Here is a 15452-nt window from a genome sequence, read left to right as displayed (position 1 = left end):
TCTGCTTTATACAGCCTGTGGTTTTCATTTTTGCTTTGGTTCTCCATTATGAAGGAGATAGGAACAACATGGTCACCAACCTGATCACCTCCTTACTCTGAGGAGCTGCAAACAGTTTGCATTGTGCTTGTGAAGGAGACCATCCATGACTTTGTTCATTTCATCTGAGTTACTTGTACGAAAGAAATTCAAATGCTCAAATATTGAAAAGACATTTTGCTTTACAGTTTAATATGATGGATACTATGTAGTGTTTACACTCTATCGCTTTATGCGCTGGCTGTTTGTTGTTTTGTTTGTTTTTGTTTGTTGTTGTTTTTTTGTTGTGAAAACAGCTGAGACTTGTTTGCGTCTTGAGGTCCTGTTCACCTCTCAGTGTCATTTATAAATGCTTTATTAGACATAGACTTAAAATGAGTTGAATGAGGTCACACAACTAATTCACTTGTTTGGGGGAAATTGTAAAGGCAACAGAAGGGAAGAGAAGCTCCAGGAAGAAGATCTCTTATGGTTAATATGGCTCACATGGCCACATGGGAACAATACATAAATCAGTTGAGTTTGAGGTGATAGTTGTGCAAAATAAGCTTCAGCATTCATTTGGTCTCTCTTACATTCTGTTAATAAGTGGGTTATGTTTTTATAACCAGGGGATTCCCCAAATCCAAAGGGATATGGGAGCAGTGAATACAACAAACTTCAACAACTCAGAGCCACTGCCGTAGATGACTAGGTGAACAGACTCTGTGTGAGTGTTGAAGCTGAGTGTAAAAGTGGGGTGGTCAGAGGCTTGGAGCATAGTGGGGATTCCAAGCTGTTGAAATCGGTTTTCATCAAGAAGATTTTGCTCACCGCAAGAGTCAGTGAGCACTTGCAAAGGGAGTCCTGGTTCAGACAAATGGTACTAGCGAGCAGAATAATAACTGATCCCTAGAACCACCTACCAGTAGTCCACTCTTACTGGGAGAAATACTTCTTTTTTTGGTGCCCCCAGATAGGTGGAAACAAAATTATTGGGTTGGCTGCAAGAACGGAAAATTCTAGCCTCAATTCTTCTCTGCGTAGCCTTCCTTTCAAGCCATGACGCTACTATGCCCTTGGGAATGATAGAACTTGAATTTTCTCTCTTGCAAGATTGGCTCACTGTGAGAGTGCTACATGCCCCCCAACCCCCCTGGCCCTTGATGCCAAACACATAATTGATTTATTGGATTTGCTAAAAAACAAACAAACACCCCCCCACCACCACAAGAAAAAAAAAAACAGAAAAGACACACTAAGACCTGGGTGTTAGCCCAACTGCCACAATTGCTTCTCTGTATTAAATTTCACACTGTGAAAACTCAAATAGATCTAACATAAAATAGAAGACCGGAGGAGGATTTTAATTATTCTGGTAATATTCCATGAGCTAATAGTAGGGATGGGTACCGGTATCAGGTGCCATGATGGCACCGGTTCTGACATAAACGGTAGTAACCAGACCGAAAAGCAGCGCACATTTCGGTGCTTTATTTCGGTGCTTTTTTTTCCTGAGATGTCATACACTTTGAATTCTAGCCAATCATTTTACGTTTCCGAGGATAGTAGGCGGGCCCAGGTACGTACGTTCTTTTAGAGCAGAGCTACAGATTTAAAATGCCCAAGGCGAAGCGGTCAAAAGTCTGGCTGTACTTCACAGCAAAAGATGGAAACTCAGCAGCCTGCAACAAGTGCTTTAAGCTGATACTGTGATACTGTCAAAGGAGGTAACACCTCGAATCTGATGAAACACCTGGCGACGTATAGCGTTTTTTTTAAAAGCCGAGAAAAGCTCCGTATTTGATAGCTTGCTGCGAGACCTCACACCGAGCACATCTACTGCAGGTGTGGTGCCTGTTATCGGACCCGGAGTTAGCAACTATGATAAATCAAAGGAATTTATATTTAAACAGGTGTAATTTGATACCATATGGTCTTGATACAATGATACCCAAACGCTACAATGACAGTCTTACCGCTTTTGCATTTCATTAAATACTTATTAATGAAATTTGAACTCCTGTTATGGAGGTTAGACATGCTTTGTACCCGTCTATAACCATTGTTCTTACACTATACCTGGCTAAAGTAAAGTAACTACACACTTCAGGTCTGAACTTTGACACCAGGGCACCTGCTCCCCCTCACTATTCAGCCCTTCACCTCTTCTGTTCAGGCTTGAAAAATGTTTGATTCGGTTGTTCTGCTCTGGATTTCATTCTTTAATTGCTTTGATTAGTTTTCCACACTTGGGACTCTCTGTGCAGTTCAGCTAGTTGTCTCGCTGCAGAGCAAGCAACCTAACCAGTGTGCCATGCACCACAAATGTCAAATTAATAATAACTAATCATTAAATTCAAAGTAGTCTATAAACACATAGTAAGTGAAAAAGATGAAAGTGAAAAAACACTAAGTGGATCATGGTAAGCGTCTAGCAGCCTAAGAAATAACAGCCTAACTAAGGAAGGATTCAGGGTCACCTGATCCAGTCCTGACTATGAGCTTTATCAAAAAAGAAATTTAAAGCCTAATCTTGAAAGTAGAGTGGATGTGTGACAGGTTACACAGCAGAGGGGCCTGAAAGCTGAAGGCTCTGCTTCCCATTCTACTTTTAATTGTCAAGGTCTGACTGTGTGGCAGGCAGGATGAGGACCAAAGTGCAGGACTCTGGAGAGATAACGTGAACTTAAGCAGCTGTATTGCTGAGAACTACAAACTAAAATACAAAACACTGAAGTCTTGGCATGGCAAGGCATGAATCGGGTACTAGATACTAGACACAGGATAAGATGGTAACTGACTATTCAAGAACTTGTATGTGAATAGAACTATTTTAAATGTGAGTCTAGATTTAACAGGGAGCCTATGAAGAGAAATATGCCAGTACTTAAGCTTAAATTTCAAAACTTACATTTAACTACTGATTTTATCTACTGTTCTGATTTTATCTGTTTTGATTTTATATACTGTTGTTTGTTTGTTTGTTTGTTAATTAGTTAGTTAGTTTATTTGCTTGTTTTATTCAATTTTAAATCATGCTTTTTATTTGTTCTTGTTTCTAATGTCTCTGTAAAGCACTTTGAATCACCTTGTTGTTGAATTGTGCTATACAAATAAACTTGCCTTGCCTTGCCTTACTCTTGCTGTAACACTTTTGATCAACTGAAGGCTCTTCAGGGAGTTTTTAGGACCAGTCGCTTCAGCCTGATGATAATACATTACAACAGTCCAGGTTAAAAGTAAATAAATACAGGAACTAGTTTTTCAGCATCACTCTGGGAAAAGATGTTTCTAATTTTGAAGCTATTGCAAAAATGCAGGAAAGCAGTCCTCTGTATTTGTTTAATATGCACATATCTTGGACATATCCTTGTCAAAAAGAACTTCAGGATTCCTCACAGTATCACTGGAGGTAAAGGTAATGCCATCCTGATTAAGTATCTGGTTAGACAAGATTTTTAGGGATGAGTACAATAACCTCAGTTTAATTCGAAATTAGAAGCAGAAAATTAGAGGTCACCTGTTCTTTATGTCTTTCAATTCAAGTCAATTCAATTGGAATCCCATCCAAATATAATTTACCACAATAGTATCAGAAGGCAACAGAAACAGAGATGTGTCTACAGTCTGTCCAAAACTATAACAAACGTATCTGAGTTGGGATGTACAATGTGCTGTTTGTTACATCAGCTGTTTGTTGTACAACTGGCCCCACAAGGAAAAAACAGTTTCTGACCAACCAAAGCCAGCTACAGAGACCATGAAAGTGGACAGTATATCCTTGATTTAAAAAAAACCCCTCACAGTTAAAGCCAAGTGTAGCACAAAAGTGACCCCCTTAGTCGGATTTTTAGTTTTAGTCTTCGGTCTGATTCTATAACTACTTAGCTAACATAAACTGATGTAAGTCTATGGACCGCAACCAACCAACCTGATGATGTCACGTTCTGTACTGGCACAAGCTGGCCCTAAATACGTTTTAAAAACTTTAACTCTAAGCACTAATTTCTTAACTCCAGCTACACTGAGTATCTATGTCAGTTTATGAGAGAAGGGCTCATGTTGTAAATTAGCCTTTATAAATGAAGTGTTTCATGTCCACTTTAAGTTAAATCTCCTCAGTAACTCCATGTTTATATTAAAACCCCTAATCCATGGATCAACAGTTCCAAATGCAGATAAACACATCAATTAGTGAAGTTTAATCAGGATAAGATTACCTAATACTTGTGAGCCAGTGTGTACCTGGACGCCCATCCCCGGACACAAAGAACCACCAACGCACCGATGTCTGAGGGAGTCCGCCACTGGCAGGGGAAGTGGTGGTGGGTGGAGATAGGCCTCCAAACCTTGGAGGGCCTGAGGTGTCCCCAGAGAGGTGGCGTCTGATACCCAACCTGACATATAGACACAGACATACAGGCACACACAGATACAAACATCCATTCCCCCCCCTCATGCTCTCATATGCACTCACTCCACACTCAACCAACGTGGAGACAGACATAAAGAGACGCTGTACACACGATCACACTCCCCAAGCGTACTCTGCAAACCGGGTCTAGGTACCCTTGCCCCTGGAGGGGGGAACTGCACCCAGACCCAGGTGGTGTTACCCTTTTCCCTGCGGTGGGGAGAGGCAGACCGCCCCGACTCCGCAGCAGCAGGGAGGCCCCACACTCCAGACCACAGTCGGACGGCCAACTCCTCCTAGCCCCCCCGCTCCAGCAGGCCGCAGAGAATGGGGGTGGGAGAAGACTCCAAACCTCCCTCATTGTAGTGTTGATGCATGTGTGTTCTAAGGTGCATTTAAAACCCAGGAGGGCATGGAGCTACCTGCCAGAGAGCAGCAGGTAAGCGCATAGTCCCTCCTGCTAGCCCTCAATGTCTACGTGTATTCAAAATTGAGAGGTGGGCAACGACGCCAGGGGTGAGGTGTACACCCTGATGGTAATTTGGACTCCGTGATTGTGCCCACCCCCAAGATCCTATATGTATGTGTAATGAGAGTGTGAGTAATGTGAATGTCTGAGTTGTGGGATAAAATTGAGGCAGAGGCAGCCAGAAGGGGACAGAGGGGGGGGGGGTAGCCTCCTCTGCACCCTGGTGACATACCCCTACTCCAAGGCCCTGCATGTGTGGGTGGTTGTGGTGGAGCGGGAAGAGGGAGGCAGCTGGAGATGGGGAGGGAAGGAAGGGAGGGGCAGGTAACCCCTCCCTGGGGCTCCCCCGCTGACCCCAGTAGGCACTCCCACACTCCGCGACCCGCCAGGGAAAGGGGGCCCAGGCCCATCCAGACCGGGGCCCAGTGCAGCAGCGCCTCCCAGCCCCACAGAGCCCGGGACAGTCCACCCAACCCCACCACAGAGAAAACTGCACCCACCCCACCATCCACTCATCTTCCAGACTACATAAGACAGTAAACGCCCAGGCTGAGATCTTCCTCCACCTCTCCTGTATCTCCCCCTCCTGCAGAGAGAGTTCCTGAAGAGAGGAAAGCTCCTGCAAGATGTGACCATCTCCCCCAGCAGTTGAAGAGCCCCCCAAGAACAAATAATAATTAAACATTTTATTACCTGTTATTGCGCTTCATTAATTGTTATTACAATTAATATGACTGAACACCAGTAACAGTTTCTTATTTTAAATTTAAAAAAAATTGCATTTTGAAACATCAACCAGTCAAACAACAGTAAAATTACCAAAAAAAGAAAAAACACTTTCGAGGAAGTGTATTACCAGCATGTCAGCCAATCAGAATGATTTCTACTTGAAACACTTTGATGATCTTGTGACTAAACTTTCATTTAAGTAGGAAGGCATCTGTCATGCAAGACAAAGGTGTTTCACCACAATGATTGGAGTACAGACTGCTTTGATTCTTTTTACTACAATAGGTAAGTACAAGATGATCTAGTGTTGTCTACACAGATTTTAACAGGTGCAGTATAATGTAAAGACAATAGTATTTAAGAGGGAAGATTTGTAATGTTTACTGGTTTTGTCTCTTTTTGTCTTGTGTCTTCAGCTCTGATTCAAAGCGCAGAGGCTGCCCACCAGATCCCTTTGATTGAAGTTGAAGTTGGTAAAAATGTTACTTTGCAGTGTCCGGTTACAGAGAAGGACGGCAAATTTGTTCACTGGTTTAAGCAATCCCCAGGATATATGATCCAGACAGTTGCTACAGGATCTTACACAAAACAAACACTGAGTGAAGAATTTAACAACGGTCGTTTCTCAGTATCAGAGGGGCAGACTCTGTATTTTCTTTCCATGAGAAATGTCCAAAAAGAGGATGAAGCAACATATTTCTGTCAGTATGGATCAGCTTATTCACAGACCTTTAATACAAGCGTCTACTTGGCTGTAAATGGTAAACTATGTGATATGTTCATTTCTTTCTACCTCACTTAGTAATCACAAATGCTTTGAGGAAACCTGGTATTATATTTTTAAATATTTTAATTCCATTATCACTGCTTTTTACTAAACAACCCAGGTCACAGTGAGCAGAAATCAGTTTACGTGAAACAAACTCCGGAGGCAGTGTCAGTCCACCCAGGCAGCTCCGTGACTCTCCAGTGTTCACTTTTCTCCAATAACAACGAGAACAGAAGCAAGTGCCCAGATGAACACAGAGTGTACTGGTTCAGAGCAGGATCAGGACAATCCCACGCCACGATTATTTACACTCACAGAAACTACAGTCAAAAACAAGAGGGACGGCGTTGTGTCCACAGTCTGTCCAAAACTATTCAGAACTCCTCTGATGCTGGGATCTACTACTGTGCAGTGGTCACATGTGGAGAGATCGTGTTTGGTGAAGGAACTCAAGTGGAGACAAGTATGTGGTCACCGATTTTCTTTTTTTTTTTTACAACTAAACAAGTAAAGCAAAAAATCAAATTTGAACTTTGCAGCAATAATTACTTTATGTTGTTTAAGTAATAAAAAAGAAGTAATTTCACTCCTTCGGTGAAATTACTTCTTTTTTTTTGGCAAATTTACATAAAATATGTGAAGTAAATAGTTTGCTTTCTGATTTTGCTCTGGCAGAAATATAAAATAATATAATATAATATCTGTGCTTTTTTGATTCCAGGACAAAAATGGGACCCTGTGATCATTGTACTTGGGACGCTGTTGGCTCTCTGTGTAATTGTCATTGCAGTCCTTATTCTATCAAGAGATTGATGGTTTCTTTTCTTTTTCATCTTCAGTTAAGCACCCAGAATATCTTTATCTAGAATACAGAAATCATTGTATAGCTCAAAGGCAGAATTTACTAACAGTACTGTCATAATATGTATTATTACATTTTAATATCTGCAAAAAATAAAAACAAAAAACAAAAAGAACAAAATGCATGCATTTAAGCATCCTGAACAATTTCACAACATCGGCTTTGTGTTCTTCTTCACATTGAACAGGTCAGCTATTATGTATCGCTTTCAGGTTCATACTGTGGAATAACAATTACTTTTTAACTGTGCATGGCTGTGCATATCTGAATCAATGACAGTTCCATAAGAATAGAAACATGTTTTTAAAATATATACATATTATAACCGCAGCAAACTCTATCGCTTATCATTATTTTTGTTAGACTGCAATGTTTCAGTCCAGGTGACCTTCGTCAGGTAAGGTGAAACTATTTTCACACAATTACTTAATTAATTGATTCCCATTTACCAAGGCAGAATACAATCAAACAATTTAGAAATAATAACTATTAGGCACATCACAGGTGTGTAGTATTGGTCAAATAATTTAACTGAATAACAACATTAGTTTTGTAAACAACCCTGTAGAAACCAAAAGGAAAGAAATGAGAACACACCTATTTTTAACTTACAGATCCAAAGAAGGACCAAAAATATCAGAAATTCTAAAAAACTAAAATTTAAAAATTAGTTTGTATCTGTGCTAAAAACTCTCTTTCATCTACTCCATGATGTGCACTATTAAAAATAATGCAGTTTGTTTGGGTGACAAAGTCCGCAAAGAAAATATCCAGGAAGCCTCACTTCTGTTCAATAATAAATTATGGTCTCCTTCCCTAGATGGTGCTGGACTGGGCTCAATGCTAAATAATCGTAAGGACATTATATCATGTTTTATGTCATTAAAGTGGGCTGCTAATGGAAAGCTTCTTTCAAGCCAGTAAATCACACTTGTATGTTCACTTGTTCTCTGTTTCAATTTTTTCACTCTTTTACCTCAATACGTTCTTTTGCTAGTGTTATGATTCTGGGCCCAATTTCCACATCTGTAATTTCCATTAAAATTAAGACTTAGAAGTGTCTGACACAGGACTGTCTCGAGTTATCATAGGGCTTCCATGTAGCCATGTCTGCGGTGTACATTTTAGGACATCGTCAGGTCTCAAGAAAAAAGTTGTCAGGTATCAGACAAAAAATGTCAGGTCTCAGTTCTCAAGAAAAAAGTTGTCAGGTATCAGACAAAAAATTGTCAGGTCTCAGTTCTCAAGAAAAAAGTTGTCAGGTATCAGAACACAAGGTACCAGAGAGAAAATCTTCCTGCAGGTGGCGGTGTTGTCATGTCCCACCCAGTGTTGCCAACTTAGCGACTTTGTCGCTATATTTAGCGAGTTTTCAGACCACCTTAGCGACTTTATTTCTGAAACGCAACTAGCGACAAATCTGGCGACTTTTTCTGGCGTTATTAGAGACTTATTTATGACGACTTTTTGACGTGAAAGTGCGTATCGCTCTTACTCTCAATAAGCAGCGGGTGCTGCGGTGGGCACCTCGCCCGTGCCAAAGCGCTCACAGGTGGAGGATAGTCCTCCCCAGCTGCTATCAGGGCAGGGCTCCCGCACTGACTGTAGCGCAGTCAGTTCTTCTTTTACTGGTATGCTGTTTTGTGGACCATAAAGTTTAAAACTACACACACACACACTAACTCCACCAGAGTGCCTGTTTCGGGTCACTTTTGCCGGTCCAAGCCCGGATAAAGGAGCAGGGTTGGAATTGTGACATTAAAAAAACAATAATTGCTAAAAGAAATTTAATTTGTAGTTCTAAATAAATTCTAAATGCATTTAAGACGTTTTTTACTGACTTTATGCCTCTAACACGATGTTATTTCTCTCTCCAACAGCGTAGGTTACAATTACATTAGCATGACCAACTATGCAAATTAGGCGATGACATCACTTAGCGACTTCTTGCGACTTTTAGGACAGCCAATAGCGATTTTCCTTACTGAGGAGTTGGCAACACTGGTCCCACCTGAATTGATTTCCAGATACGTCATCAACGTGTGACAGTGGGAGAGCGTAAGGTCATTGACCTCACCGGAGTTTTACTGCGGTTCAGGCTCCTAACGACACAAGGGCTGTATCCCAATTCAGGGTCTGCAGCCTTAAAGTGAGCAGCCTTAACGGTCCACAAGGGCCGCGTACTTAAAGGCCGGAAGTGAGAGGCTTGTGAAATGGGACGGTCTAGCCTCCGTCGCGCTGCCCTGGATGCCTAGCAACCATGATACTAACAGCTGGAAACGTTTCATACAGCTTTGTTTGACAGAAATGAAGGAGAAAATCTTTTGTTCATTCGTTTGTTTGTTTGTACATGAGCTTTGATTTGATAAGTATCTGAGGCTGACTGTGAAATCATGATTATTGGGCTTCACTTCTGTATTGAACAGTCATTTAAGATTACCTAGTAAATCTCCAGCTGCCTCCCTCTTCCCGCTCCACCACAACCACCCACACATGCAGGGCCTTGGAGTAGGGGTATGTCACCAGGGTGCAGAGGAGGCTACCCCCCCCCCCCCCCCCCCCCCTCTGTCCCCTTCTGGCTGCCTCTGCCTCAATTTTATCCCACAACTTAGACATTCACATTACTCACACTCTCATTACACATACATATAGGATCTTGGGGGTGGGCACGATACACGGAGTCCAAAGTACCATCAGGGTGTACACCCCACCCCTGGCATCGTTGCCCACCTCTCAATTTTAAATACACGTAGACATTGAGGGCTAGCAGGAGGGACCATGCGCTTACCTGCTGCTCTCTGGCAGGTAGCTCCAAGCCCTCCTGGGTTTTAAATGCACCTTAGAACACACATGCATCAACATTACAATGAGCAGGTGGAGGGAGGTTCGGAGTCTTCTCTCACCCCCGTTCTCTGCGACCTGCTGGAGCAGGGGGGCTAGGACTAGGAGGAGGAGTTGGCCGTCCGACTGCGGTCTGGAGTGTGGAGCCTTCCTGCTGCTGCGGAGTCGGGGCGGTCTGCCTCCCCCCACCGCAGGGAAAAGGGAAACACCACCTGGGTCTGGGTGCAGTTCCCCCCTCCAGGGGCGGGGGCACCTAGACCCGGTTTGTAGAGTACGCTTGGAGAGTGTGATCGTGTGTACAACGTCTCTTTATGTCTGTCTCCACGTTGGTTGAGTGTGGAGTAAGTGCATATGAGAGCATGAGGGTGGGAATGGATGTTTGTATCTGTGTGTGCCTGTATGTCTGTGTCTATATGTCAGGTTGGGTGTCAGGCGCCACCTCTCTGGGGACATCTCAGGCCCTCCAAGGTTTGGAGGCCTATCTCCCCCTACCACCACTTCCCCTGCCAGTGGCGGACCCCCTCAGACATCGGTGCGTTGGTGGTTCTTTGTGTCCGGGGATGGGCGTCCAGGTACACACCGGCTCACTCCTTGGCGGCCGCTTATCGGGGCCTGGAGCCTGGGGCTCGCTCGGGCCACTTCGGAGGTGGGGTGCCCCCGGCCTCTCGGCCTGGGGCTCGGTCACTCAGGCGCAGCTGGCTGCCGGCGGAGCTCACGGGCGCGTCACTGCAACTCCCCCTGGCTTCTGCTCCGCGGCTGCTGAGTGAGCCCTCATCTGGGACTCTCCTCAGCTCTTTCCGGGACAGTGGCGCAGCTGCCCCTCTGTTGGTCTTCCTTGGTCTCTTGTGTTCTGGGGGCCTCTGGATGTCTGGAGTTTTGATCTCCTCCACACCTGCTTCACGCCCTGTAGGACGGGGCTGTGGCCCCCCCACACCCTCTAGCAGATTATTACATGAAGGAACCTTTAAAAAAAACAAGCGCGTCCATGCTCACAGGTGTACACACGGGTGATCACACCCACAAACTACACCCTTTTTGGCTCCTACCTCAAAGCACACTGTGTTCTGTTGATCTTATGTGCTGCACAATAATGTTTAACATTTAGTATTTACTGTCATATTCCCATATATCATTGTGATGTTGTTTATTCTATTACTCTTGTTCTCTTCTGCTTGCTTTCTTTTTTCTTTCTCAGCAGGTGATCCAGGTGATTGATATATGCATTTTTTTTTCTCTGCCCGTTCTGTTGGTTTTTGTCTTTTGCCCTTCTCCCCCGTCCCTCTTCTCAGCTGTTTCTCTTTCCCTCTTTCTTTCTCCCCTTCTTTCCCCCAGTCAAGTCTGTCCCGTATTCAGTAAGTGAAAATAAAATAAACAATAAAAGGTGAATCAAATGGACCATTACGGCAAGGCTGGGATGGTCAGTTTGGTAAAGTAAATCCGCTGGGCATCTTTCTTTGCCTTTAGACAACAATTCTGATGGCAAAAGAGCCAAACGGGACAGGCAAAAAAAAAAAAAAAAAAAAAAAAAAAGAAAAGATTACCTAGTAAATAACAATTAGCTAATGTTGTTCATGAGACTAAAGTCATCTTACTTTGGAAATGTAAATATAATATGGCCAATATTAAAGTTGTAATTTCAATCATTATTAGTTATTACAGCAGTGAATGAACTCTGTTTAAAATACTGAGCTTCAGTAAAGATTCAAGCTGCATTTATTTATATTATTTATATTTCCTGTCACCTTAAATCTTCACTCAAAGACAGGTTTCTTTGACACAGTATATATAACTGTGTTATATATATGAGAGACAAATATTGTTCTTTTAATATGTTGGCATTACTAAATTTGTCTCAGTAGTTAATTTAATTATCCATAAAATCATCACATTCTCTGTAAGATTAAGGTAAACTATTGAACGGCGTATATTTTAAAGTAAAGGCTTTAAAACCAAGTTAGTACAAACGTCACTAATGTCACATAACTTTGCCGACATTTGGCCAACAGTAATGTTTTAATGTTCTTCGTTATTAAACATTTGCACATAAATAAGTAACATAATATTCAGTACTTACTTTTAAAAGTTTACTCTTCGGCCGCCCCTCTTCCGCCGTTTTTTTTTCCAGGAAAATTATCCACACCCACCGCCGCGCTATGCATTCTGGGATATGTTGGGCCACGAAGTCTACACCGCCACATCCTTAAAATTCAATGAAATGAAGGACGCATTTGAGGACCGCATTTCGAGCAGCCTTCGAATTGGGACAGCCTTCGTCGTGTCGCTGTGACGTAATCGGCCTTAAAATGCGGCCTTTAAGGCTGCAGACGCTGAATTGGGATACAGCCAAGGCCTACCCGACCTTCTGAGGACCTGGCCCACGTAGACCGCGAAGGCCGGGTCCTCAGGAGGATGCAGCCCATGAATTTGGACACGTCAATATGACATGTCCAAATTCATGGGCTGCCACAGTTGTGTTATATTAAGTTGCGGTTATGTTGTGAAAGTTACATATCAGAGAAGGAAAGCTAGTTTTGTACGAAACCAAATCAGTACTATTTTTGTCTGGCTAATTCATTCTAGCTAGCGACAGTATCGAAATGTGATTTTTTTGTTTTTTATTCGGAGATGTTTCTGTTTTATTAGGAGACTGTCTCACCCCAACATCATCAGACTCATGGCAGTTGCCCGCACTGAGTCCTCCTTTTTGTTGGCAGCTGAATACATTCATGGCACAACCCTGCAGCAAGTGCTTCACACAGACAGCTGCTACTCTAATAGTCTGTGTTGTTGAAGGATTCAGCACTTCTTTTGTTCTGTTTTTTATCCATTTTTAGACAGCGATGAGATCGGCTACACACTCCACAGAAGCCCAGAGTTACTGTTAATATCAAAAATATAACGCTGTCCTTCGAGATTTTGACATTTAAGACTGTGAGTGTAATGGATCTAAAACTGTTTAAATCTTCTTAGCCTGGTAACATGGAAACTTTAAAAACAGCAGCAGAAGGTTTCAGTAGTGTAGTCTAATTTGTTCTTTTCATTTAATAATAATCCATATTATGTATAACAGCTACATTCACCCTGGAGAGAAACTAGTGAGGGAGGACCAAGCTGGGTTTCTGGGTCCAGAGGTTTGGAGAAACTTCTTCCCTTTCTTTCATCACAGCTGTCCTGTGCCAGAAGTTCTGTTGACCCGCTGAAAGAGGCATCATTTAAGAAACACCAGGAACACTGAAGCTCATCGCATTGATCAAGCAGGACTCATGACTAAAATTGGATTTTATCATCTAAAAAATATAGCCAGAGTCCGCCCTATTCTCTCTCGGGCCAACACGGAGATGCTGATGCATGCTTTTATTACCAGTCGCATTGATTACTGTAATGCCCTGCTCTCTGGTCTTCCTAAGAAGAATATTTCAACTTTACAACTCTTGCAAAACTCGGCAGCTCGTGTGCTGACGAAGACCAGAGGGCGGGCCCACATTACACCGGTTTTAGAATCGCTGCACTGGCTCCCCGTGTGTTTCAGGATCGATTTTAAAGTTCTTTTATTGGTTTTTAAATGTCTTAATGGTCTTGGGCCTTCTTATCTCTCAGATCTGCTTTTACCATACGAACCCTCGCGGACCCTGAGGTCCTCTGGTACTGGCCTTTTGATTGTCCCTAAAGTCAGGACACATACTCACGGAGAGGCAGCGTTTCAGTGGTATGGTCCTCGTCTGTGGAACAGCCTGCCGGAGGAGCTCAGGGCCGCAGAGAACGTACATGTTTTTAAGAACAGGCTCAAGACCCACCTTTTTAATTTAGCTTTTACTTAGCGTTTATTTATTTTATGCTTATTTATTCTATCCTGTTATTCTATTATTAATTTAGGATTTACCTAATATTTGTTTGATTTTATTCTTATTCGTTTTTTAATCTTCTTATTCTATTTATATTTATATTGTATCCTGTTCTTATTTATTTTATCATTTTACCCTATATATATTGTATTGCGTCATATCTCCAGTGTTTCCTCGGAGGGCGCTCTCTGCACCGGGGCTGTTATTGACCGTGGCTGCTGGGTCTCTGGGGTCCTCTCAGACTGGCTGGGGGGCTCCTTTGCCTCCCTCCTGCTGTGTGCCCAGCCTGGAGGCTGCGGTCTGTGACCGGCTCCCGGTGCAGACGGCTCCCTGTTATAGTGTTTCCTCACTTGGCTCATGCGAGCCCAGCCCAATTTTTACTCTTTAAGTGTGCGCGTGTGTGTATGTGTGTGCGGGTGGGGGGATATATGTGTATTGAGAGTGTGGGGAGTGAGTTGGAGGGTGGGGTGGGCTGCTTTTAACTATGTAAAGCACTTTGTGCTACATTTTCTCTGTATGAAAAGTGCTTTATAAATAAAGATTGATTGATTGATGATCTTCACCAGCAGCTTCCTCACAGGGAAATCTTCAGCACTCGCCCCAGGAGATGGATAAACCCAGCATTTCATGAACACTGTGATGGAGACCTTTGGTTTGTGTAATGTTATAAATACTCGGATACTCCCCAGAGGCTCCGGACTTTTACATAAAGATATTATATTCAGTCCTGTAGAAAGTTATATATTTAAAAATATATGATCCTCTCTGGTTACTCTGGTATGAATAACTCTGCATCACTTTATGGTAAATGACACACTATCTGCAAAAAACTGTGAAAACTGTGACCTTGACCTTCATCAGGTTTTATTTAATTGTGTTAGAGAAACTCAAATGTGCTCTTTTTACAGCTGAGTACATCAAGTGTTTAAAACGGAAGCTGTGCAGGTCTGAGATACAAACTGAGGTCCTGTTAATGCTGATATACAGTGACACAGTTACATGGGTGATTAATCCTTTTGTTTTTTTGTGTTTAATTTTATCAATAAAACAGCTGCAGCTTTCACTACAGCACATGTGGTACTTTAACCTTTGTACTGTTTTCATCAGGTCATTTTGCAGTTAAAAATTTAAAGATGCCGAGGAGCAGCTCAACAAAACCTTAAAAGAACTGAAGGCAAAAGAAAAGCAAGCCGAGGACAGGAGGGGATTCTGGAGCAGACTGCTGAGAAAGAACTGACCCAGCAGCATCGAGTTTGAGGACATCAATAGTTTCTTCCTCCTCTCTCCACCTTTCTTTCACCCCATCCTTCTTCTTGGGACGTTTGTTTGTTTTTTAAAAACTCTAATCTAAATACATGTACTGAAACACACAAATAAAATTGCCATAACTTGACCTCATGTTGCCTGCTTCTTTTCTTGTGTGTCTGTGGATGTAAAACAGTAACACACTTCCTGCTCTGTGTGTCTTTACTTGTAAATAAATGCAATATGTTTTCATTTTAAAA

At 42.5% G+C, this 15452-nt stretch overlaps 1 protein-coding gene across 1 annotated transcript; it reads left to right on the top strand.

The window, feature by feature from the left end:
- Positions 1-5869: 5869 nt before the first annotated feature.
- LOC113009192 (uncharacterized) lies at positions 5870-7215 on the top strand. The gene is made up of 4 exons (XM_026147375.1): positions 5870-5918; positions 6050-6394; positions 6521-6865; positions 7124-7215. The coding sequence occupies exons 1-4, from the start codon at positions 5876-5878 to the stop codon at positions 7213-7215; spliced, it is 825 nt and encodes a 274-aa protein (XP_026003160.1). The 5' UTR covers positions 5870-5875.
- The last annotated feature ends 8237 nt before the right edge of the window (positions 7216-15452 follow it).

This window comes from Astatotilapia calliptera, chromosome 2, assembly GCF_900246225.1.
Source record: "Astatotilapia calliptera chromosome 2, fAstCal1.2, whole genome shotgun sequence".
Taxonomy (NCBI): Eukaryota; Metazoa; Chordata; class Actinopteri; order Cichliformes; family Cichlidae; genus Astatotilapia; species Astatotilapia calliptera.
This window is presented reverse-complemented; position numbering and strand designations above follow the sequence as displayed.